Source organism: Miniopterus natalensis, chromosome 20 (genome assembly GCF_054644295.1).
Source record: "Miniopterus natalensis isolate mMinNat1 chromosome 20, mMinNat1.hap1, whole genome shotgun sequence".
In the NCBI taxonomy this organism is placed as follows: domain Eukaryota; kingdom Metazoa; phylum Chordata; class Mammalia; order Chiroptera; family Miniopteridae; genus Miniopterus; species Miniopterus natalensis.
Genome location: NC_142100.1, coordinates 12,426,139 through 12,450,910, shown reverse-complemented (window position 1 = coordinate 12,450,910; position 24,772 = coordinate 12,426,139). Strand labels below are relative to the sequence as shown.

Genomic DNA, 24,772 nt, shown 5'->3' with positions numbered 1-24,772 from the left:
TAAGGTGAGGTGGTTTCTTTCTCCTGGAGTTCCAGTGGGGAAGCAATAGGCTTCTTTGCCCAAAGTAAATATGTCCACTGAAGGTGGGGTTTCTGGGCAAACGCGTTTGCGGCCTGCTTGTTGACGCGCTTTAGGGGGGGCAGGGTTTTCCAGCAGCGAATGGCGGCGGAGTGCTATAGCTGCCGCACTGTGAGCCAATCATAAAGGAAGAAGGGCTAGGGGCTAAGTAACTATTGGTTGGCCGGTGGGCCAATTGGAAGAGCCCTGATTTGGCGGGAGTCTCGACCACTGTCGGAGCTCTTAGTGTCTCAGCGCGAGCTCCGGGTGTCTGGCTGCCGTGGTCATGTTCGTGTCCGATTTCCGCAAAGAGTTCTACGAGGTGGTCCAGAACCAGGTGACCCCCTTTCTTGACCCCGAGGCCTTTTCACGGGGAAGGGATGAAGGGGAGCGGCCCCGGGAGGACGGGAGGGGCCCGGGTTAGGGGCGCTGCGCTCAGCTCTCCCTCGCTTCTCCCAACAGAGGGTCCTTCTCTTCGTGGCTTCGGACGTGGACGCTCTGTGCGCTTGCAAGATCCTTCAGGTGAGCACTGTGGACTCTGGGAGGTGGGGCCGGACGACTGGTGAGGGTGCAGGGTGCAGGTTGGCCCGGGCGGGAGGTGAGTCCAGAGGGAACATGGTGGGGCAGGGAGCAGGGCCGGCGGTGAGGAGCGAGGTAAGGAACCCCTTCCCAGATGAGAGCTCAGGTTGGGGAGGGGGCAGGAGCAACAACTGAAAGATGGGGACCGGGACTCTTGAGAGGTCGCCTTCCTGGTAGGACAGTACTGGGTGGATTAGAGAACATTAGGCAAAAGTCAGAGAAACTACTTAGTATTTTTCTAATAACCTAGCCAAAAAATGGCTGCATGAGAGAGACCTGTAGACCTGTAGCAGCTTCTCAAACCTGGGGTTTGAGACCCAGGAATCTGTGACAACTGAGGACATAGTGGTGCCATAAACAATATTGGAAATACAGGATTCCTTAGTTTATTATGGAAGATCATTGGTTCGATTTTGAATACCGTGCAGTGGATGTTTACGTGAGCTTTGGTCCGGCCCTTGGTTCAGGACCTATTTCTTAGAAGACCTAGAAATAAGATCGGCTTTTCTCCCAATGTTTTCCTTTGGTAATTTCCAAAAGTTCAGTAAAATTTGCAGAATAATATAGTGAGCACTCACATCCCCATCCCCTAGTTTTTCCCATTTCTGCTTTACTGACCTTTATCACATGTCATTTGTCTCTCAACCTATCTTATTTTTTTAAGTGCATTTCTTGGTAAATTAAAGACATTCCAAATATGATAGGCTTTGAAAATAATCTTACTCCAGGCCCTGTTCCAGTGTGACCACGTGCAATATACGCTGGTTCCCGTTTCTGGGTGGCAAGAACTTGAAACTGCATTTCTTGAACATAAAGAGCAGGTATGCAAGATGTATTTTGGAATAATTAGGGGTTTTTTAGTTTTGTTTTTTACTCAATTGTAAGTTTTTATTTAAGTATCAAATATATTATGCGACATGGGAAAGAAAAGCAAGCATTATGTCTGGGTGACTTACGCTCAAGTTGACAACAAAAAATATATAGTGAACATGGACAGCTTCTAACTTTGAATTTGTGTTGCAGACATTTCACTGTAAGGTGCTTGGAATTTAGCAGTTTGTTTTAGATATGGCCTAGTTAAAGTTATTTTAATTAGACTACCATTTACATTATCTCTCCAAGAAAATGTGTCCCAGTTTCCAATTTGGAATCCAGGAACATAATTTAAACAGTAGAGGCCAGGATTCTTCCCACCTCTGCATGTGGCTATAATGAGAACTGGGACATCTGAGACCCCACTGGGAGGGGCTGGAGTATGGAAAAGGGTCCTGGGAGTCTCTGACCATATCTAGAACTGTCTGACAGAGGTAAATCCTCACCTGGAGCTCTTGTCATAATGGGAGGGACCTCTACCAGTTCTGTATTTATAAGAAAAGGATTTTCTGTAGCGATGGGATGCAATAAAAACTTAATATTTAGGTGTCCATAAGTATGGGCTACCCAAGGTTTGCTAAAATTTTAAACCTGTAGAATGTTATTAGCATGGAGAGGCAATTCATCACAGTGGAGTGATTGGGATCTGGAGAGGCCCAGTTACGACGCCTTTGAAGTCTTGGTCTGCTTCTCATCAACTTCTTGACTCCCTGTGTGAGACTCGGGCATGTTGAGCCTCTGCATGCTCCACGGTGAAACGGGGACATGGAAATCAGGTAGTATATATGGACTATGTTAAAGAACTTAGCACAGGCCAGCTATGGCCAGATTGGGAGCCCCTTGCCATCAGTGTTAGGGATTTAATGTATCTCAGTAGAAGGCCTCAGAGGCCTAGTGTGCTAAAGGTAAAGGGACCCTCTCGAAGAATTCACAATATCTTTCTTCTTTTTTCAGTTCCGTTATTTTATCCTCATAAACTGTGGGGCTAACATAGACCTATTGGATATCCTTCAGCCTGATGATGATGCCATATTTTTCGTGTGTGACTCCCATAGGCCAGTAAATGTTGTGAATGTGTACAATGATACCCAGGTAACTAGGCCTTTGGGCCCATGCCTTTCCTGCATTCTCCCATCTATCTGTCTGTTCCTTTTTATGCCAGGGACAGCATTGCACTGGTGTCCTTAGCAAGACAAGAACCCGGTTTTGTCCATCTTTGATGAGAAACGTGACACCTAACCCTTGGAGTTGCTCAGAATGCATTTGTGGAATTTGCTTGACCTGAAAGGTGTAGGGACCAGAACACTGCACTGAGAGCTCAGGCCCAGCCTAGCCTTATTAAATATCAGGGTACCTCAGAGGCATCTGCCCTGCCCATCCAAGGGGTGGTGTGAGTACCAGCAAGACAGTGGTGTAAAAGACCATCGGTAGCTTAAAATAGCTCTGCTGCACTTATTCTCAACCCCTGAGCAGCAAGCAGGGAGCCTGGTGCAGAGCAGCCACCTAACCTTCCTCTGAGGCAATCTTCTCCCACCCACATTAACAAAGTGTTGACCCTGGAATTCTCACGTGAATGGCTTCTCCGCGAGAAATCAGCCTCCCTGGAACTGTTTTTAGAGACAGGAGTTTTACTTACTTTGGAGTTGCACATCTCCATGTCCTCTGTCAGAGGTCAAGTTGTGGGATGGTCGTTTTGTTGCCTTGGTGTGTGGCACAAGAGGGAGCTTTTCCCAGACTTAGTGACTGGAGGTAGTTGTCAAGTTTTTGTAACTTCTGCATACAGTGTGGTGTAACCCTAGCATCTCACTTAATGAAAATGAAAATTCTTAAATGACTGAGAAGTTTGAAATTCTCAGTCATGTGGCTATTTGTATGTACAGAAAAGTTATGAGTCAGCCAACTAGGAAATAAGATTCTTCAAAAGAAAAACATGATGAATAATTTTCTGTCCAGAGAGAAGAGACTTGATTGTTCTTTGTTTTAATCTTAGATCAAACTGCTCATTAAGCAAGATGATGACCTTGAAGTTCCCGCCTATGATGACATCTTTAGGGATGAAGAAGAGGAGGAAGAACATTTGGAAGAAAAGGGTGATGGCTCAGAGCCTTCTGAGAAGCGCACACGGTTAGAAGAGGTGGGTTTGGGCCTCTCACCGGTCTTAAGGAACTTGTTAGTCCCAGAGGTCAGAGATCAGTTTGGAGCCTGCTGGGCCCAGGTCTAGCTGGGAGGTAGCAGGTGGGGGTACTATCTTCTGGCTGTGTGGCCTTTGGTAGATTACTGGATTTCTCTGAGCCACATATAGAATCCCATGAGATGAAATCAAACTTAGGACAGTTCAACTCTATGCCTAGACAGCAAAAATAAGAAGCTATATGGAGAAACAATAAATTGCATAAGCATCACCTCCCTTCCCCAATCCCCTTCAGAATTGCTTTCTGTGTAATCACCATGGAGGAGCAGCATGGGCCTCTGGCCCTTGACCAGGCTTGGTCCCAGGTGGTCACTCCAGGAGAAGCATCTGTGTGCAAAGACATGAGTGGTTTGTGTCTCACGAGCCTTGGGTCTGAGCTGCTTACCAGATCTGGGGCCTGACCAGTGCTTGTGGCTTCTGCGAGATGTAGAATTCCAGGTGGGAGGCAGTTGTTCCTCTAACACAAAGGCTGTGTTTTATTCTAGTGCTCTGTTGAAGACTCATCTCTGGCTCCTGGTTCTTGGTGTGCAAGCTGAAATTGCCTCTGGACTGTTTGGGGTTTTCCCTTCATCCTTTGCCTGACATCTTCCAATACTGTGCTTTAGCAGAGCCCTTTTGAGCCATATTTGGGACACTGTCTATCTGGTGGGGAAGTGTCCTGCAAAGCTAGGAATGTCTCTCCTTGCCTTCCTTCCCTTTGCCCACTCCTTTCTCTAGAGTTTTGGGTGGTCTGATGTGGACCTCTCAGATCCACTCTGAGATTTTCTTTCTTCTTTCCTAGCTCTTTATCTGTTTGTTCTACTTCCTGGCAGACTTTTGGCCTTTATCTTCTTTCTTTTTTATTAAATTTATTGGGGTGACACTGGTTAACAAAGTTATACAGGTTTTGGGTTGGTCTTTATCTTCTAATCTTTGATTTCTGTAAGCGCTTGCCTTCTGAGTGCTTCTTTTTTATAGCATTCTTCTAACTATTAGCAAGCTGCTTTTCATAGGGCCTCCAGTATCCGTATGTGGTTGGATTTTCCCTGGAAACATTCATATTCTACAGATAATCTTGGAATTCTCCACTCTGACTAAACAAATATTTTTTCACTTACTGTGTGCCCTGTACTGTTCTGGCTCTGGGATACTGGTGGGCAAACAAAGTTCTGCAATCTTAAAACTTCCTTTCCAGTTGGGGACACAGATGAGGAACGTGTAATGAGCATAATTAGAGGGTGGTTTCAGGTTGAGATATTATGAGGGAAAATACAGCAAGGTAAGGGCTAGATGGGGAATGGCTTGCTGGTTTATGACGGTGGCTACGGACCCTTGACCAGAGATCTGAATGTGGAGGGAAGGAACCAAGGAGACGTTTTCAGAGCAGAGCACACACAGACACAAGGGCTCTGAGGGGGTAGGATGGTTTCAAGCGGTTGAGGCCGGCAGCCTGGGGGCAATGGGCAGGTGAGAACTGACTGGAGGGCTTAGCAACAAAGAGGAAGTGATCTTGACGAGATGTGAGATCATTTTAGAGCTTTTATTTATATATGCTTATTCACCTACTTAGAATCTGGGTTTGTGAATGCTCCATATAATACCTTATATACTGTGTATAATTTCCCACCGACTTCATTTTGAAAAATTTTCAAACGTATACAGTAGTTGAAAGGGGTGTTGGGAAATGTTACAGGTAGAACAGTGGAGGTTTTTACAGGTGGAAGGGAAGTATTCGAAGAGCGAGTATCTAGGCTCCCACTGGGCATTTGCTGGGGTGAATGGGTTGAGGCCACAGTGTTTTTGGTGGTGTTGGCTGGCGTACAGCAGTTATTGTCTAAACGTTTTTTGTCTTTCAAGGCTGTTACTGGTCTTTGGCTTTTGTTGGGGATTCTCCCCTCCCCCCCCCCAATGTAATCAGGTTACCAGCTTCTTCAGCTCCAAGTTTGGGATATATGAGCCAAAAATAAAACCCAGGAAATTGATCACTGTCATTCCTCAGGTCCTGGGTTCCCTAGCTGGTGAGCCTTCCTCTCCACCTTTCAGAGTCTGATTTTGTGTTATATATAATGTCAGAGTTTTTAGGTATAGTTAGTGGACTTAGAGGAAAAAACGTTTATCACATCTTCCTAGAAGCAGAAGTCTCGGGACCATGGATTTTTAAAGCTGGCACACTACTTCATGCCTTTGTTGTGAGAACTAAATGAGATTGGGCTTGTAAAATCAAAATAGTAGCTCCTGCCAGTGTTGCTCAGTGGTTGTAGCATCATCCCGTGCACTGTAGGGTTGCAGGTTTGATTAATGGTCAGGGCATATAGCTGGGTTACATGTTTGATCCCCGGTCAGGGCATGTACAGGAGGCAAGTGATTGATGTTTCTCTCTCACATCAATGTTTCTTTCTCTCTTCCCCTCTCCTTTCCTCTCTAGAATCAATGAAAAAAAGTACCTTGTGGTGTGGGTTTAAAAAAAAATTAATTAGAATAGTAGCTGACACATGGTAGGATGTAAGAAACATTAGCTCTTGTTAATCTGGTGGGGAAGCCAGTATGAGGTAGCTGTGCTCTTATCCCAGATGAGATGGTGGTGGAAAGCTGAGGTAGGCAGAGTGTAGCCTGAACAGGCACTGTGGAAGTATCCACCCTTGTGGTAGTGTGTTCAGTGCTGATGGGCCAGAGGAGTCCTGGCCATCCTCTGCCTCATCTCCTTCCTTCTGCAGGAGCAGACCGTGCTCGGGGCACAGTCATGACTCTTGTTTTGGATCTGAGTCCAGTGGCTTCTGTTAAATCGAGAATGTTTTCAGGTTGTGGGGATAAATTCCTGGCTCATTTGCTTAACCTTTTGTTTTCTTTGTCCCTGTATCAGGAGATAGTAGCAGAAACCATGAAAAGGAGGGAGCGAAGAGAGTGGGAAGCCCGGAGGTGAGTGTGCACTTCAAGCAAATTTTTATAATTGAGTTGGATGTCAATTGTGTGAAACTTTTCATAGCAATAAATGAAAAGGACACTAAGTTACCCATAATTCCCCTTCACATTGCAATTTACAAGTTGAAGCACTTTGCAGTGAAGACAGGAACAGTTATTCTAGCTGAGGTGGACATTCAGCAGTTCCCCTGAGCTGAGAAATTCCTTGCTGGGTCCAGTCCTTCAAGGTCAGGCTGATGTGCCCTGCTCTTCCTTGTGGAAGGGCAATATAAAACTGTTTCGGGATATGTAAGGAAAGAAAAGTGAATATAATCTATTTTCACTACTGGGAAGAGATTCTGGCTTTAGATTGAACGTCCTGGTTTATTCATTCTTATGCATATTTTACATAATCATAATACGCACCTAATTTTGCATTTTCCCACCTGATTAGATCGTTCAAACAGCCTTGTATAACTACATAGTACTTACTGGGCCATTACCCTTTTTTTGAACTGTACATAACCAGTATTTTGCCATGACGAGGCTGCAGTGCACGGTCTCATGCACGTAGCAGGTTTGGTTTTGCTTGTTCCTTTGAGTTGTTATCTTGGGATAATTTCCCAGAGACAGGGTTTTGGGACTGTGCCATTGTACATCTTCCACTGTCACAAGCAGTTTGTATTTCTGTCACTCCCTTCCCAGCCTTGTGCTGGTACACTCTGAGAAAGAGTCAAGAAGTGAAAACAGACCACTGTGACTTTGAATACTTTGAGTGCTGTCAAGTTTTAACATTTTTTCCAAATGTTTGGCTCCCTGAACTACTTCCTGTTGAAGCCTCCCATTTTATATCACACTTTATTTTGTTACAGAAGAGACATCCTCTTTGACTATGAGCAGTATGAATATCATGGGACATCGGTGAGTACGGATAGGTGGAATTCATCACAAAGCTCTGACTCGGGGTCAGTGTCCTGAAACAGGAGGAGGAATGAGCATAGGTTTTAGAGCCACAAAAGTCTGGTTTGAATCTGAGCCCTCAAATTTCCTGCTGTGTGACCTTGGGGAGGTGGTACATCCTCTCGGAGCCTTAAACTTCTCCTCCGTTAAAGGAAGAGAATAATAGTCTTCATTTCAGAGGGAGTTGTTAGGATGACTCCTTGCTCCCAGTGCTCGAAGAACCACAGTGATTATTTTTGTTCATCATCAAAACTACAGAACTAGTCTGTATTAGCCTCTGTGCAAGAATATAAAACTGGAGACTTATAAAGCCCCTTAGTGTGTGTTATGGAACAGAATTTCATATAGAGTGTCTACTGTGTTGGCTGCAGTAGTGTTAAGCAGAGCTCAGGGCCTTAAGGAGGGCTAGAAAATAAGTTTTTTTAGTAAGACATGCCATATTTGATCTAGCATTTAGCCCTAGGGCCTTGAACTCTGAGCACCATATTTCCAATGTCCCTTTTATGTCAAGGTACCTGACCTCTGGAATTCACGCCTCCCTTGGGTATCACCAAGGGACCCAGTGAAATGTGTAGAGGCCTCAGCACAGCGCTGTACCTGGCTGCCCTCCCTTGCTGGATAAAGTGTGTGCATAGTTATGACTTTAATTAGCAGAGGAGACAGTTCAGGTCACTCTAGGTACTCTGTCTTCCTCAGTTTAGCCTAGAATCCACCCACACACCCTGGTCTGGCAGACCCTCAATCTGCAGGGGTTCAGTTGCACCCTAGACAGCTCAGGTCTGGCCTAGCTGTTTGGCCTGGCCCCGGTATATTCCCTTCCATGAGCATGGCTGCCTCTGGACTCAGGCTTCCCTTTCCCTTGCAGTCGGCCATGGTGATGTTCGACCTGGCATGGATGATGTCCAAGGATATGAACGACATGCTGTGGTATGTAGCCTCTAGACAAGGCCACTGCCATGCGTGGCTTCCTTCCCCTAGCACCTCACTGCCCACAGCGAGGGGAGGGTCTGGAGGAAGATGTCACCACGTGTACCTTCCTTGTCCCCACTGGGAGCATTGAATGCAGTCCCCTTTCTGGGAATGTGCCTAAATGTGAGGCTGTCAGGGCAGCACACGAACTCCTAGACATGGAGGAAGCATGGCCAGTGCAGAGGGTCAGATGGTCAGGCCTGTGTACAGCTCCTCCCTTCCCACCCCGCCGCTGAGCCTTGCTATCCAGGAAGTTCAAGTTACAGAAGGAGCGAGATTTGAACAAGGCAGCTTCTGTTAGGCATCTAGGCAACCCTGGCATATGGTGAAATCTGATTCAGGAAAAATTATCCTGCCACCTCTGAATTCACTTGAAGCAGGAGCTCTTGGCACACTGGGGTGGAAAAGTCAGAAGGAGGTGGGGCTGGTCCCAGGGACGGCACCCAGGGTGGCATTTTCTGAAGAGGTCTCTGTGAGGAGGGAGAATGCTGCACTGAGGTATGTGGTGTGTGCTCCAGTGACCAGTCTCTCACTCCCATGGCCTCTCCTGTCTCACTTTGTGCCCAGTGCCCTCAGCTGTTTTCAGCTGTAGGCCTGGAGGGGCGTCTTGGAGGATGCTACCAGGGACCAGCAGATGGCACACAACTCCTGCTGTGGGCCAGCTGTGACCCCAGGGAGGTCAGTTAACCTAGATCTCTGTTATCTCATTCATAAAAGATGAGCTTAGAGAAGGAACCTTGGAAGATTATTAAGAGCCCTAAATGTTGTTACTCTGTGTCCCATCATTTTATACTAGAAGGACAGGGAGCCGTGGATATGACAAGGGTATGCTTTTCTGTGGGCATATCGCAGAGAGAGGGGTAATGTGAAGGACTTGGAGAGGTAGAGTGAGGCACAAGGAGCCCCCAGCACCTGAGCATGGGTGTCTGCTGCATTCCTGTACTGGCAGGACGAGGGCGGAGTGTGGGGCGAGCCAGCATACAGAGAGCAGTGTCCTTCATTCTTGTCCTTGATCTCCCTCCTTGTGTATCAAAAGTTTCTGCAGGGGTGATACTGAACCAGGAGCCCTGAGTCTTGCCCTGTCACCTCTCCACCCTGAAGAGGAGAGTGCCTGTCTGAGGGTGGGGCTGGCCACTATGGCAGGATGCTCCTGCCTGCCCCACCCTGTTCACTGCTTCATCACCCTCTCCTCTGCTTTCAGGTGGGCCATCGTTGGACTAACAGACCAGTGGGTACAAGACAGGATCACTCAGTAAGGATGCACTCCCTTGGGCTGTTCAAGGTCGGCCTGGGCTGCTAGAATGTACAGGGCCCAATGCAGGCTCTGAGTCTGCAGTAGGGAGATGGGTGGCAGCATCACTGCAGAGCCCCACTTAGGAAGGCTGGCATTGGGCCTGGATCCTTGTCACCAAGGAAGGGCTTAGTACTGGAAACTAGCGGAATAGCATGTGGCATTATGTGGACTTTCGTCCACCCTCGGGGAGCCCAGCAGGTGGAGCCAGAGGTGAGAGGAGGGGCCCGGTCTTTCTCCTCTGGATGCTGTTTGTGCCCTGTGTTGTGGGCATGGCGAGCGTAGAGGGGTGACCTGTGCACAGTAGACACGGATGGGAGGAGGAAGTGAGGGCCCCAGGAGTCCTGCCAGGAAGGGTGGGTGAGGGTTGCAGGGTAGCATGGCACAAATCCTTTTTTGCCCCTCAGTGGCCATGCTTTGGTGCCTGCCATTGGAATCAGACAGATAACCTAAAAGGCCACCCCAGGGAGGCAAATGCCAGGGAGGGGCAAGGTGCTGGTGCCCTCTCATCTCTACTCCTCTGGTAGCCTTCAGGTGGGAACTCAAAGGGACCCCAAGGTGTTAACCCTTTCCTAGGGGATCTGAGTCTGTCACCTGGCACTGCCCCAGGCACAGTCTCCTTGTATAGTTTGCAAAGGTTCCTGTGCCCCCTAGTTTCTGCCTCCCCCACCTTTCTAAGTGTATAGAATGGTCCTGAGTTTCACAGGCCTGGGCACTTCCTGGATCTGTCATCTTGGCTCAGCCTGCCACCCTGCTGGTCCTCATTCCCCATTTCCTGTTAAGGGTAGCATGGGGTATGGATAGTGCCAGGCACCATCCTTGGCCTGTGACCTCCCCTCAGGTGAGGCTACACTATTACCATCCTGCTCAGTAACCACCTTTAGGTGGACCTGGACTCGGGTCTTTCCTACTGTGCTCAGAAGCACTTCCTGTACCTGGTCTACACCCTCTGCTGTGGATCACTGTCACAGGGTCTTTCCACTTGATGGTGGCTGGCGGGCAGGGCTGTGGACTTCTGCAGATGGGTGGCAGCATTACTGCATAGCCCCACTTAGGAAGGCTGGCATTGGGCCTGGATCCTTGTCACCAAGAAAGGGCTTAGTACTAGAAACTGGCAGAATAGCATGTGGCATTATGTGGACTTTCGTCCACCCTCAGGGAGCCCAGCAGGTGGAGCCAAATAAGGAGGCCTCTCAGGAGGCCTCAAATAAGTAACAGCAGGGCGGCCGACGCCCAGAGGAGCGTGCAGGGGAGGTAGGGGAGGCCAGAGCTCATCTCTGCGAGCCCTGCCGGCCACCCAGGCCTGCTGCCCGCTTTGCTGTGCTTGCTTTCTGTGCAGAGGCGGTAAGTGCCCTTAGTCCTGGAAGGCGCAGCCTGCGTGGCGGGCTGGCCCCTGGGCCTGTGAGGGGAGGCCCTGAGGGAGGTGAGGAAGCCCCGGCAGAATGCAGGCGAGGAGAGGGAGCCCAACCAGGCCAGCGGTGCCTCCTTCCCAGGATGAAGTATGTGACCGACGTCGGCACCCTGCAGCGCCATGTGTCCCGGCACAACCACCGCGATGAGGACGAAGAGCACGCTCTCTCCGTGGACTGCATGCGCATCTCCTTTGAGTACGAGTATCCTTGGGGCTCAGGCCCTCGGGGTGCAGGCAGTGCCCTTGCCCTCACATACCCTGCTTTGGTATGTGCTTCTGTGGTCTCACCCAAGCCACCATCCTGTCTCCTTTCCTCGAAGGAGACTAAGAACTGAACTCAGTCACCTCTCCAGAGGTGTCTGGAGATCCCAGCCCACGTCCCCTATGTGTGGCATGCTTGCTGACCACAGAGCCGCAAGTTGTGCAGCTGTGGCTGCCATATCCCCAGGACGGGCAGCAGACAAGATAAGAGGCTTTGAGAAGAGGGGCTTCATGTGTCCCTGAATACTGGGGACGCAGGCTCTGCCTCACGTTGTCTGTGTGGTTTTGGCTCCTAGACACCACATGTTTTAAGAAGCGTCCCATATCTGTTATGTGCTGAGAGGCTGTTATGTGCTGAGAGGCTGGCCCGGGGGGGGTGGGGGCACTCAGATACAGGCAGAGCCAGCCTGGCATTCTGCCTGAGAACCTCCAGTGAGAGGAGAGGTCTTGGGAGTTGGGAATGTGAGGCACACAGCCTCATTTTTGACCCCATTAGCAGTGAAGGGCGTATTCAGGAAGAAGGGTGAGCATGGGGGCTTTTCAGAGGGGTCCCAGCAGGGGGGCGAGTAGAACAGAGAGCAGGGTCAGGTGGAGGGTGCAGGGAGCCACAAGGCTCTATGGCCACAGTGCACAGGCTCTCAGAACCCCTTCGCCTCAGATTTCCTGCCTGTCACATAGAGATGATGATGCTGTGCATCCACAACATCACAAACTGTATGGGTCAATTTAAGCTAAGAGGTCAAAGAGCTCCAGTTTACCCAGGTGATAACTGGTTGGGCCCTGGTGAGTGGAGCAGGCCATCTGTTGGAGCATCAAAAATGAGCCGTCACAGGGTGGGTGGGGCCCCAGGTCACCGAGCAGTTTCCTTGACTTCGGGCCCAGCCTCCGCCTGGTGCTCTATCAGCATTGGTCCCTCCATGACAGCCTGTGCAACACGTGCTACACTGCAGCCAGGTTCAAACTGTGGTCTGTGCATGGGCAGAAGCGCCTCCAGGAGTTCCTCGCAGACATGGGGTGAGTGACCGCCTTTACCTGGAGTCCCCCCACCCTGCAGCCCCTAGGGGAGAAGCCCCTCCCCTTTGTTGTGACTGACTTAGTCATGATATTTAGCTGCTGCCTGTTTTTGCCATAAATTCTTCACTCTGAGTTCCCAGAATATCATCTGAAGGCCCATGCTGGGATGTCCCTTGTTTATAAACACTGGGACCCTTGCGGGGTCCGCCCCATCCCTTTAGTGTTTCAGCATTCTGTACTTGAAGCCAAGTTGCTCCTGTGACTAGTGCTTGCCATCTTTCCAGTCTCCCCCTGAAACAGGTGAAGCAGAAGTTTCAGTCTATGGACATCTCTTTGAAGGAGAATTTGCGGGAGCTAATTGAAGAATCTGCGAATAAATTTGGGTAAACACATGTTTTTCTGTATTAAGCTTTGTTAAGGCTTCAGTTTTAGCTTTATTCCTAAAATAATGTAAAAAACAGGAATGGACAAATGAGCATGACCTGCCAAGCCTTTCCTGAAGTTTTGAGTTCTCTGGGTTAAAAATAGGGCTTCTTGAAGTGCCCAAAAGGTCTAGAATCCTTAAATCCTGGGGGTGAGGTGTGGACATTTGAGGTCGACCCAGCCTGTCCCTCACTGGACACAGGAAACAAGCCTGGGAAGAGCCCACTGGGGCCAGGTTCAGATGAGCTCTGCCCAACTAGGTTCTCTAGCACTGCTGGAGGACCCATGCCTGGCTGCTCTTGGCATCCTGGGGCGTGGGAGAGGACCACACCACCTAGCCAGACAGATATTGTTCTGCCCCCAACCAGCTGAGCAGCTTTGGACAAGGCGCTCAGTTCCCAGGTTACAGGGCTGTGCATCAGGCCTTCTAACCCCCTCCATTCTCTGACCAAAATAGCCATACTGCCATTGGGGGTGAAGGAGGGCACGGGGCAGCAGCACATTCTGCAGTCCTGGCCTAATAGTAAGAGCTCACCCACAACTTGAGGACACTGCCATGTGCATGTAGGGTGACAGCCACGTTGCTTCCTCCTGTTGCAGGATGAAGGACATGCGTGTGCAGACTTTCAGCATTCATTTTGGCTTCAAGCATAAGTTCCTGGCTAGTGACGTGGTCTTTGCTACTATATCACTGATGGAGAGCCCGGAGAAGGACAGCTCAGGGACAGATAACTTCATCCAGGCTCTGGACAGTCTCTCCAGGTAGTGGACATTGCCATGGCCTCCAGCCCCTTAGGCCACCTCCTGCCTTCAGCCTCACACTGCCCAGGGAAACAGCTCTCAGGGACTCCTGGGGTGTGGGGGTGACTATGACCTGCAGAAACTGCTGGAATACGAATTGGAATCAGTGCACCAGAGGCAGGCAGTTGGGGCAGTGTACATGACACATGACACATTTCCTGCTCAACTGCAGCATCTGTCACTTTCTCTTGAATTCTTTTCATCGCTTCTTTTTCCCCTCTGATTTCCAAAATTCTCTTCTTTTTCACCTCGTAAGGCATTATTTGTGGTATTTATTCATTTTTATGTTCTAGCTTAGTCTTCATTTCTCAGTCTTCATCTTCCTTCTATTTCTAGTTTTTCTTACTGTACTTCCTGAGATGTCTTAACGTTAGTTTTAATGTCTTTTAGCTTGGTTTGAAATAAGATGTAACATTACAATTTTGATCATTTGAAGGCATGTCTTTCTAATGTACTTTCATTGCTGACAGGGATGCTAGTCTTTCTCCTTAGTCTTTTTTCTAATAGAGAGGATTTGGCCTCGACACTCATCTGTTGCTTATTTTCTTTATGAATTTAGTTACCCTGGCTTTTTGGGAGGAGGTATGATTCAGAGACCTTTCTAAATTCAGAGAGCTGCTCTGTTGCTTTTGTGCGGTGTTAAAAAACACTGAGAAGAATATTTTCAAAGTTCATCCAATTAGTGGCATGGGTCAGAATTTCCTTTCTATTGCAAATAATTTTCTACTATAGGGATTTATCTCTTTTTATTAATCCATTCATCAGCTGATGGACATTGGGGTAGTTTCTACCTTTAAACTATTATGAATAATATTGCCATACACATATAAGTTGTATGTACATATGTTCTCATTTCTCTTGGGTATATGCCTAGAAATAAACTTGCTGGGTCATATGCTGACTTTATATTTAACCTTTTGAGGAACTAACTGCCAGTCTGTTTTCCAAAACAGCTGCACCATTTTATATTCCCATAAGCAGTTTATGAAAGTTTGAATTTCTCTACATCTTCGCCAACATCTGTTTTTGTCTGTCTTTGATTACAACCATCCTAGTGGGTGTGAAGTGGTATCTCATTGTGGTTCTGATCTGCATTTTCTTAATGGCTAATGATGTTGAACATTTGTTTTTGTCTGTCTTTGATTACAACCATCCTAGTGGGTGTGAAGTGGTATCTCATTGTGGTTTTGATCTGCATTTTCTTAATGGCTAATGATGTGCTTGCTGGCCATTTGTATGTCTTTGGTGAATTGTCTACTCAAGTCCTTTGTCCATTTTTAAATTGGATTGTCTTTGTTATTGAGTTGTAAGGATTGTCTTATATATTCTAAATACAAATCCATTATCAGATACATAATTTTCAAATTTTTTTCACATCCTGTGGGATGCCTTTTCATTTTCTTGGTGTTCTTTGAAGCACAAAAGTTTTTAATTTCGATGTTTAAGTTAATCTATTTTTTTTTCTTTTGTTTCTTATGCTTTTGGTGTCATATCTAAGAAAACATTGCCTAATTAAAGGTCATGAAGATTTACATTTTTGTTTTTGATTTCTATAAGAGTATTATAGTTTTGGCCCTCACCCGAGGATATTTTTTCCATTGCTTTTCAGAGAGAGTGGAAAAGGGGAGAGAGAGAGAGAGAAACTTCGATATGAGATAAACATATTGATTGGTTGCCTCACACACAAGTCCTGACCAGGGCCGAGATCAAGCCTGCAACTGAGGTGCATGCCCTTGGCCACAATCAACCTGGAACCCTTCAGTCTGCGGGCTAATGCTCTAACCACTGAGCCAAACCGGCCAGGGCTAGTTTTCATCATTTTTAAGTCTTGTTGCTTCTCTGCTCTCTCCCATAGTTACACGGACAATATACCAGTCTTGTGGCCAGTTGGTGGTCTGTTTCTCCTGGCTTAGATTATGGGGTTTGTGGTCTTTCCTCATTCCCTTGTGTTATAAATGTGGGTCCTGGGGTTTTGGTTTTGATCAAATTGCTCTGTCTAGTTTTACCTGGAAATGTAGGGAAATTAAAAAACTAATACCATCAAATGCTGCCTTCATCCCAAGATTGAGGGGTCAGTTTTAGACATTGTCTGCTGACTTCCTGCTATGACATAAGATCATTTTTTTCCACCTTTGTGCTCCTTCCCCTCCTGTTGTTACTGTCTGCCACTGTTTTTAGCTTCCTTGTAACTTCAACATACTTACGTCTTGTTCTATCACCAGTGTCTCTTGTCTCCCTTCTTTGTAAGAAAAGGGTATTAGCATTTCTACTTTTCTCTTCCACCATACCTCCCAGTTCCTGAAATCTATGCTTTTACATTTCCAAGGTTGAGAACACTTAATCTTGAGCTAGAGAATAGAATGTGAGTCATCTCATTTTTGGCTATAGGTCGATTTTAAAAGATGAAAATCAATAAATAGTGTTACTTCACTGTGCTATGATTTCAGAGTCAATAATGAGCGGTGACTACATTACTTTTTGGTATAGCTCTTTGTTATTCCTGGAGCTCTTATTTGCCTCTTTTATCATATCCAGTTTTTTTCTCAGCTCTCCTTTTCAGCAAGTATTCCCTGAGCCCCCTTTTGTCTGTGAGAACCTGGTATGCTGTCTTTTGACTCCAGCCTGGGCCTGCAGCTCCCAACGCCTGCTGCCTGCTGCCATCATTAATGGCCCTTGACTGTGCCCCTGATTTGGAGCCAGCATTTCTTGGCATCCTTGTCTTTTGTCTGTTTTTTTTTTCCCTCCCTCATTTTGCTAGAGCAAAATTATCAAGTAACTTTTAAAGAAAGAGTGCATGTGAGGTATAAACTTTCTGAGTTCTTGCACATCTGACAATATCTGTTCTACTCTCACATCGTTGCTGGTTTAGCTTGTATAGAATTCGAGGTGGAAGGTAATTTCTTGTTGAATGTAGATTCCATTGCTCCCCTGTCTTCCACAGCAGCCAGTGGTGCTAATGAGAATTCTAAGCCATTTTGGTTTGGTTTCTTTATAAATGTGTCCCCACCCCACCTGAAGAAGCTTGCAGGATCTTTTATTCTCAGTGTTCTAGAATTTCCTAGTGATGTGTCTAGGGTGGATCTTGTTTCATGTATTATACTGGGTTCTCATGTGAACCCTTTCAATCCATGTCCTTTCAAGTCTTGCTGGGCAGGGTCTTTCCCTGCTGTTGGCTTTTAGTGTCCTGCCTTCTGATGCTAGCACCCCTTTCCACTTCTCCTATCCCTCACTATGGGTTTATATAGTGTATATTCCCTCCTTTAACATGAAAGGGAACTCAGGGGGGCGAGAAATCAGCTGTCTTCCCCACATCCCCTCCTGACACAGGAAGCAAGCATTCTACTTGACTCTGTGCTGAATCTGTGTGTCTGCCATGTTACAGGGGTAACCTGGAGAAGCTGTACCGCGGCCTGGAGCTTGCCAAGAAGCAGCTGCTAGCTACGCAGCAGATCATTGCCAGCTGCCTCTGCACCAACCTTGTTATCTCCCAGGGGCCTTTCCTCTACTGCTCCCTCATGGAGGTCAGGCTTCCAAGGACTGTGGGTGGGCACTGGACCAGTTCTGCTGGTGGACCCCTTTGACCATCTGTCTTCTCCCCTTAGGGCACTCCAGATGTCTCACTGTTCTCCAAGCCAGCATCCCTGAGTCTGCTCAGCAGACACCTGCTCAAGTCCTTTGTGTGTTCGGTGAGAACCAGGGTGGGTGGGGGCCAGAAGGCAGACACTCAGAACATTGCTCAGATGGGCACTAGGAGCTGGCCTTGGGTGCCCATGACTGTTAACCAGCTGCAGGGCTTGGGCAAACCCCTCTCTTTTTCTGAGCTGTTTTCCTGTGTAGAATGGATGAGGTCCATTCATTTAGCAGATGTTTATTAAGTATCCACTACCTGCTGGGCTCTGATGTTTTAGGGTGACCAACCATACTGGTTCTTGTCCCAGGACGCCCTTCAGGTCTGGATAGACCAGGATAGTTGGTCACCTTTGTTGTGGGGGGTGGGTCTCATGGGCATAGCAGTGAAGGAAACACTGGAGTCTCCATGTTGAGGAAGCACACATGCTAGTGAGAGGGATAGATGAGGAATGAGTACATGCAGTGTCAGGTGGTGGCACACATGGTGGGGAAGATGAAGCAGGATGGGGGAGAAGGGCTTGGTTGGGGAGGGCCTCCTGGAGGAGGTGGTATAACCGTCAGGATCTAAAGGAGGTGAGGGAAGCAACAGCTAAGGGGCAGTGGGTCCTTGACCAGCAGTGCAAAAGGAAGCTGGAACAGCCGATGGGGGCTTCAGCACCTTTTCTGGTGAAATGGAGCCCCTGAAGGCTTTTGGGGAGTGAGCAGTTGGCTCTGTCAGGTCCTGGGCACCAGGTACTACACTCAACCTGCAAGGTCATGACTCTGTTTTGCTTCCACAGACGAAGAACCGTCGCTGCAAGCTGCTGCCACTGGTGATGGCTGCCCCACTGAATGTTGAGCAAGGCACAGTGACTGTGGTGGGCATCCCTCCAGAGACCGACAGCTCAGACAGAAAGAAGTGAGCCTTGTTCCACATGTCCTGGGAGCTGGTGGGGGAGAGGGGGCGCAGGGGTGCCATTGTCTCGTGGTCCATTTGGAGTTGGGTGAGGTTTGCCCTCAAGGCCACACCAAGGAGACCCTTTTCTTCCACAAGGCAGGGCTGTGAAGGCTTCAATCCATGGGCAGCAGGTTACCCCCTTTCCTGTTGGACATTCATGCTGTTTCCAACTCTTCGTTATTGTTAATAACATACCAGTGGGTTTGAGAACACACAGGCTCATCTTGCACTTCTGCGCAGCTTCTTTTCTCACATCTTCTCAATGTCTTTCTGGCCCTTCCCTGAATTTTCAGCGCTATTATTGCTTCCTCTTGCATCACGCTTGGGTTTTCTCCTACCTACTTCTTCCAGACCTGGTGTTGACCAGCAGACAGAGCTGAGGGCTCCCTGGTTCTCCCTGCTGCCCTTCCATGCTCTGTAAACTGAAGAACCTGGTGACTAATCCCAGAGGCTGCTTGTCACTGTCCTTAGGTATCTTTTCCTCCCAGGCGCAGTCAGTGCCCCGAGTCAAGTGTTCCCCAGCAAATCCCATAGGCAACCTTGGATGGATGCCAAGTGACAGTGGGTAGCAGAAAGCTGCCACCTAGGTTCCTGGCGGGGAAGCTTGAGTGGCCACAGCCGACCAGTGTTTTGGGCCTCTCATTTTTCCCAGCTAGTCTTTGTTGGAGGGCACTGGTCTTAGATCCACATTAATCCTAGCCATACTGTTCTGAGCTTTGACCTGTGTCTGCAAAGACCATTTAGTAGCAAGTTGGGAAAGACAATGGGCTTTTTAAAAACAAGTGCCTCTGTGTAGCTAGGCTGCTCTCCAAAGCTTCTCCATGGGTGTCTAATTATGATCTCCCAGGTTGTAGCAGGCCAGGGCTCCTGGCCTGGGTTCCCAAGGTGGCCAGTAAGCACGTCCCTCATGGGTCATCACAAACACCTGTGTTCTTCCTTTAGTTGTCAGTTTGTCCTTGTACGTTGTATATGTAAACATGCATAGTGTTAGCTCTGACTGATGTGCACAGTCCCTTGTGAGAGTTGCCGTGGAAGCTTCAAGTACATGCCCCTCCTTTGCCTGTACTCTGTGGTATGCCCAAAAGCCCCTTTACCACAACTCACTCTCTCTGCTGCCAGCTTTTAACTACCATAGCTGTGAGCTCCCAGGGGGTGGGCCCGTGCTATAGGCTGTCTCCCTGCTGCCCTGTGCTCTCAGCAGCTCAGGGCACTCCTGCCTCCTGCCCTTTCTGGGCCAAGTTCCAGCCACATGCCACAGCCCAGCTCAGCAGCCTCCTCCCAGTCCTACCCTTCTGTGTGTGACCTGGTTTTATCTGAGACCCCCATCCCAGCACAGCTTCCACCGAGCCTCTGCCTATCATCTGCCCCAGCTGCCAGCACAGTGCCAGGCATGAGGGAAGCTGCAGTCAGTCCTGCGCATGAAACCCTGGGGGGTACAGATGGACATTCACTCCCCGAGGGCTGAGAAGGGCTCAGTTGGGTATAGGTGGGGAGCAGCAGTGAGAGGTGGTGTCAGTCCAGTGAGTGGTGGTGAGACCTCAGAGGGCGGTGGCCCAGGAAGGGGCATAAGTGATGATGGGAGGAAGTAGCAGCTGGGGAGGAGTCTGGGCCGACTCTAGTGTGTCCCATGGGCATGGGAAGGGTTCGTCACAGTGGCTGGGCCCCCAATGTGCCTCTTATGTGCCTGCAGCTTTTTTGGGCGGGCATTTGAGAAGGCAGCGGAGGGCACCAACTCCCGGACACTGCACAACTATTTTGACCTCTCAGGTAAGAGTCGAATGCATTGGAGCCCCTTCAAGGTCAGTTTTTGGCTTTGTAACCAGGGAAATAGGCATCACCAAAGGTACCCTGCCAGCAGCCCTCTTGTCCTGCTGGAAGCAGCCCTGAGCCTGGCTTCTCTAGGTAGCTCAGGAAGCTCTGGCATGCCTTGCACCCTGCATTCCTATCTGAACCCTGACAGGCTCCCAGGAGACGAAATAGGTGTTGCCATAGGCCTGACCCTTGAGACATTTCACAACCAGCCTGGAAGACTGGCCACCAGAGCCTCCAGGGCCCAGCCTCAACCCGTCGGAGTCACCTACCCCTTCTATGGGTTGTAGAAACAGCAGGGCCTAAGCTCTCAGGGTTTCTGATCAAGATGGTGATGTGGGTAAATGCAGTACTCATATCCTCCTATGACCACATCAAAACTACAACTAAACTACAGAAAAACCATCATTGAGAACTACCTGAAGTCTAGCTGAACAGAAGTCTTATAACTAAGGATATGAAGAAGCCACATAGAGGGCAGTAGGAGGGGTGGAGACATAGAACAGGCTGGTCCCACACCCACCTGTGGCAGTTAAAATTCAGCAGAAATATCTTAGCTGCTGGGGTTCCCCTGAGGAGCGAGGAAGCCTAGCCCCACACCAGACTTCCCAGCCCAGGGTTCCAGTGCTGGGAAGAAAAGTCCCCATAGCTTCTGGCTGGGAAAATGAGTAGAGATTGTGGCTGACTAAGGAGGGCTGCTGGAGCCCCAGGTGTTCTTTTTCTGTTGTGTTTTTTTTTTAATAGGTGTTTATAGTTTTATAGTGTGTATATATATATACACACACTATCTATAAGAGATTTATTTCAGGTGGAAAGACATACCCAGACAGAGAGTAAAGGGACAGAAAAAATATTTCATGAAAATGGAAACAAAAAAAAGCTGGGGTAGCAATACTTACATCAGACAAAATAGACTTTAAAACAAAGGCTATAATAAGAGACAAAAGAAGACCCAGCTATTCCACTTCTGGATATTTATACAAAGAACACTAATTTGAAAAGGTATACATCCATATGTCCACTGCAGCATATTTGTAACAGCCAACATAGAAGCAACCTACAAGTCCATCAATAGATGAATGGATGAAGATGATTTGGTGCATATATATATATATATATATATATATATATATATATATATATGTGATGGAATATTACACAGCCATGAAAAAGGAAACCCGCCTTTTGTGACAACATGGGTGGACTCAGATGGTACTGTGCTGAGTGAAATAAGACAAAGACAAATTCCATATGATTTCGCTTACATGCAAAATCTAAAGAACAAAATAAACCAATCAACAAGAGAAACAGATACAGAGAACATTTTAATGGTTGCCAGAGGGGATGAGGGGTTTGTGGGCTGGGTAAAAAAGGTGAAGGGATTAAGAATCACAAATTGGTTGTTACAACATAGTCACAGAGATTTAAAGTGTAGCATAGGGAATGTAGTCAATAATGTAGTAACTGTATGGTGCCAGGTGAGTACTGGGTTTATTGGGGGGTCACTTCATAAGTTACATAAATATCTAATTGCTGGATTGTACACCTAAAACTAATTTAAAATTGTATGTCAAGAAGAAGAAACAGCCCGGCCGGTGTGGCTCATCCGTTGAGCATTAACCTAGGATCCAGGAGATCACAGTTCAATTCCTGGTCAGGGCACATGCCCAGGTTGCAGGCTTGATCCCCAGTGGGGGGCGTGCAGGAGGCAGCTGATCAATGACTCTCTCATCATTGATGTTTCTCTCTCTCTTTCTCCCTTCCTCTCTCTGAAATCAATAAAGACATTTTTTTAAAAAAAGAAAAAGAAACAGCCAGGCCTGTGGTGACTCTAGGGTACCACCTCCACCATTGTGCAGGCCAGCAGCACTTGTCTGTGTGTGAGGGGTCCCACCTGAGCCTGCCACGTGGTTTGTGTAGTAACTCAGGCACTGGCCCCCCCTATGTGTTGCATGAGCCCAGGGAATGGAAGAGCACTGTGGTGGCTTCAGGGGAATCACACTGTTAGGCCAGCCAGTGGCCCCTGCACTAGCCTGTAACTTCTCCAGACACCAGCATGGAGCATGACTTATATTTGGCCATATTTGCTTTTTATTATTGCTGACAGATTTTTAAACAGATGTGTTGACGCTTCACCCTTGTATTAGTCTGCTCAGGCTGATATAACAGTGCCACAGGCTGGGGCGTTAAACAACAAATTTATATCTCACCTTTCTGGAGGCTAGAAGTCTGAGATCAAGGCATCTACTGGCTCAGTTCCTTCTGAGGCCTCTCCTTGGCTTGCAGATTTTCATCTACCTGTGTCCTCACATGGTGTCCCTCTGTGTCTGTGTCTAAATCTCTTTAGGGACACCAGTCACGTTGGATTAGGGCCCACTCTAACTGCCTTGTTTAACCTAATCACCTTTTTAAAAGCCCCATCTCCAAATAAGTCACATTCTTGGGTGCTGGGGGGTAGGTCTTCAACATACAAATTCTGGGACAATATACTTGAGCCTGTAACACCCATCTCAGAAAAGGCATTTTCTTCCATCACCACCTGGTTCCTTAATGATGACAATCGCAGTCAGAGACCGTCTTCATCTGGTTGCCCCAGTGTCTACAGCCAGCTTCACGCTGGGCCCACTCGGGCTGCGGGTCTGTGGTGGGTGAGTTCACCTCCAGCAGCAGCCCCTAGTGCTGCTTCATGTCCGAGAGGCGGGAGAGGGTGGTGCTGTCTGGCCTGCAGACCACAACCCCAGCCTCACCAACAGGGCAGCTGGAAGTTTCTGAGGATTAAATACAGAGGGACGGAGAAGTATAATCTCAGTCCAGAATATTCCAGGCCATCAAGGAGCCAAGTCCACTTTGGAATGTGCTGGAGGGTTCCAGCCCTGGATGGTTGAGAAGAGGAAGTTCATGTGCTCTGACTTGTTATTCTCACTCCCTCACTCCCGTCCCTACTCCTCCCTTCTCATAAGATGTTTTTCTTTCATTACTGCAGTAATTGAACTGAAAGCAGAGGATCGAAGCAAGTTTTTGGACGCGCTTGTTTCCCTCTTGTCCTGAGGGTGAGTGTGGGGGCAGTTTGCGGGGGCTGCTGCAAAGCCAGTGCTGCTAGGGGCCCCTCCTGATTCCTGCTGTGATTTCCCTGCTCTTTTCCTCCTCAAGCTTGGCTCTACTTGGGTTTCAGACCATAGCAGGGCTCCTGAGGAGATTTGGGGCCAACACATTTTCCCCCAGAATGTCTGTCTCTGTGCTGGCGGCAGTGCTCACAATGGGGCATTTTGGGGAGCTAATTGCATTAAGTTCCTGGGACCCCTTTTAGAAACAGCCAGCAGTTTTCTTCTTCCCAGCCACACTGTGGGCTGGGCAACAGCCAGGGACACGCAGGCTTGGCACTATTGAGAATGAGGGCGCCCCTAAGGGGCTACCTGGAGGCTCATTGCCCCTCCAGCCTGGCTTCACGCCCTGGGCTGGAGCCCACAAGGACCTCTATTCAGGCTCTTGTGTGTTTGACTTTTGAGAAAGCAAAGCTGTTGTCAGCCAGCCAGTCAGCTGAGAATTACAAAATGTCGGCTCTACGCAGGCCTGCACCAGCATGTGGCTGTAACTGATGGGCTCCTCAGGAACTAGACCACAGCTGAACAGGTCAGGGGGGTTGCTCCTTGTCTAGTGACCACTTCTTAGCCCAGGGCCCCCCACACAGTAGATGCCCACTCCCAGTCCCTTATTTCCTTGAGCCTGGGCTGGGACTACTGTGGCAGACTGGCCTGTTAAGGCTCTGACATAGGGGGTGCCCTCATGCCAGCCCAGGGTCCTCCTGTTCCCCTGTCCATGGTAAGCTGGAAACTGAGAGCAGATGCCCTTCCCCTGTTGGGGCCCAGCGGGCTCTGCTGAGAATGGCATGGGGGCCTGAGGGACCCCACAGTCCCTCTCTCAGGTTGGGCTGATATATACAGGTTCTGTGTTGTGGGGCCAGACTCTTAAGGTCTTTAACGAAGTCTTTTGGGTACCTTACCTGTTTCCTCATCCAAAATGGGGTTGATACCCCTTAGACAAGTGCTGAGCCTCAAATGGGGGCAGAGGTGTAAGTTCATGACCCAATCAAAGGTGACAAGTGGGGCTCTCAGGCAGTGAGGCTGGCATTTGAGGCAGCCTGTCCCCTGCTGTCTGCTCAGTGATGATGCCAGTGTTGCTGTGTGTCCTACCACCAAAACAGGGTGCAAGTAGTGTCAGCCAGGAAAGGTGAGGAGCAGTGTGTTGGGGGTGGCAGGGGGACACTCCAGGCAAGGGGATGGTCACCATGGGGCTGAGGCTGGACGAACCACTGGGTAGGGTCTGCAAGTAAGAAGGTGCTGGGGGTCTATAAGGCCTTTGGGGGTTCTCAGGCAGATAATAGCCTGGTCCTGGCCAGGGGTCAGGCTCCTTGGTATTTGTGGGGTGGTCCTCACCCCATGAGTGGCGGGGCTACTGAGAAGCATCAGCCTGGAATGTCAGAGGGAAGGCCTGGCAATGTGTTTACTTCGGGGAGACATAAGACTTGTTTGAAATTTGTTTCTTTTTTTCTTTTCCAGAGTTGGAATCTTCAGAAATGACCTCCCTCTCCTTATTTATATTAATAGGCTTTTACTTTAGATTGTAACTTATGGACATAGTTTTAAATACAGGGACACAGTGGTTTTTAATGTAATAAAATGCTTATTTTAG

General features: G+C 48.4%; 1 protein-coding gene across 1 annotated transcript; it reads left to right on the top strand.

Moving 5' to 3' along the window:
- Positions 1-293: 293 nt before the first annotated feature.
- On the top strand, positions 294-24,772 carry CDC45 (cell division cycle 45). The gene is made up of 19 exons (XM_016204354.2): positions 294-394; positions 520-579; positions 1,365-1,457; positions 2,464-2,601; positions 3,500-3,643; positions 6,540-6,595; positions 7,450-7,498; positions 8,403-8,464; positions 9,708-9,758; positions 11,291-11,410; positions 12,352-12,483; positions 12,768-12,866; positions 13,507-13,668; positions 17,090-17,228; positions 17,310-17,393; positions 18,117-18,235; positions 19,965-20,041; positions 23,067-23,133; positions 24,640-24,772. The coding sequence occupies exons 1-18, from the start codon at positions 344-346 to the stop codon at positions 23,129-23,131; spliced, it is 1,701 nt and encodes a 566-aa protein (XP_016059840.2). The 5' UTR covers positions 294-343; the 3' UTR covers positions 23,132-23,133; positions 24,640-24,772.

Bases quoted from the DNA above. Each gene is read 5' to 3' on its own strand.
- CDC45 (XM_016204354.2), top strand. From the start codon at position 344: ATGTTCGTGTCCGATTTCCGCAAAGAGTTCTACGAGGTGGTCCAGAAC. The intron at 3,644-6,539 runs GTGGGTTTGGGC...TCCCTGTATCAG, and splicing joins AGCGCACACGGTTAGAAGAG to GAGATAGTAGCAGAAACCAT. The intron at 9,759-11,290 runs GTAAGGATGCAC...CCTCCTTCCCAG, and splicing joins GTACAAGACAGGATCACTCA to GATGAAGTATGTGACCGACG.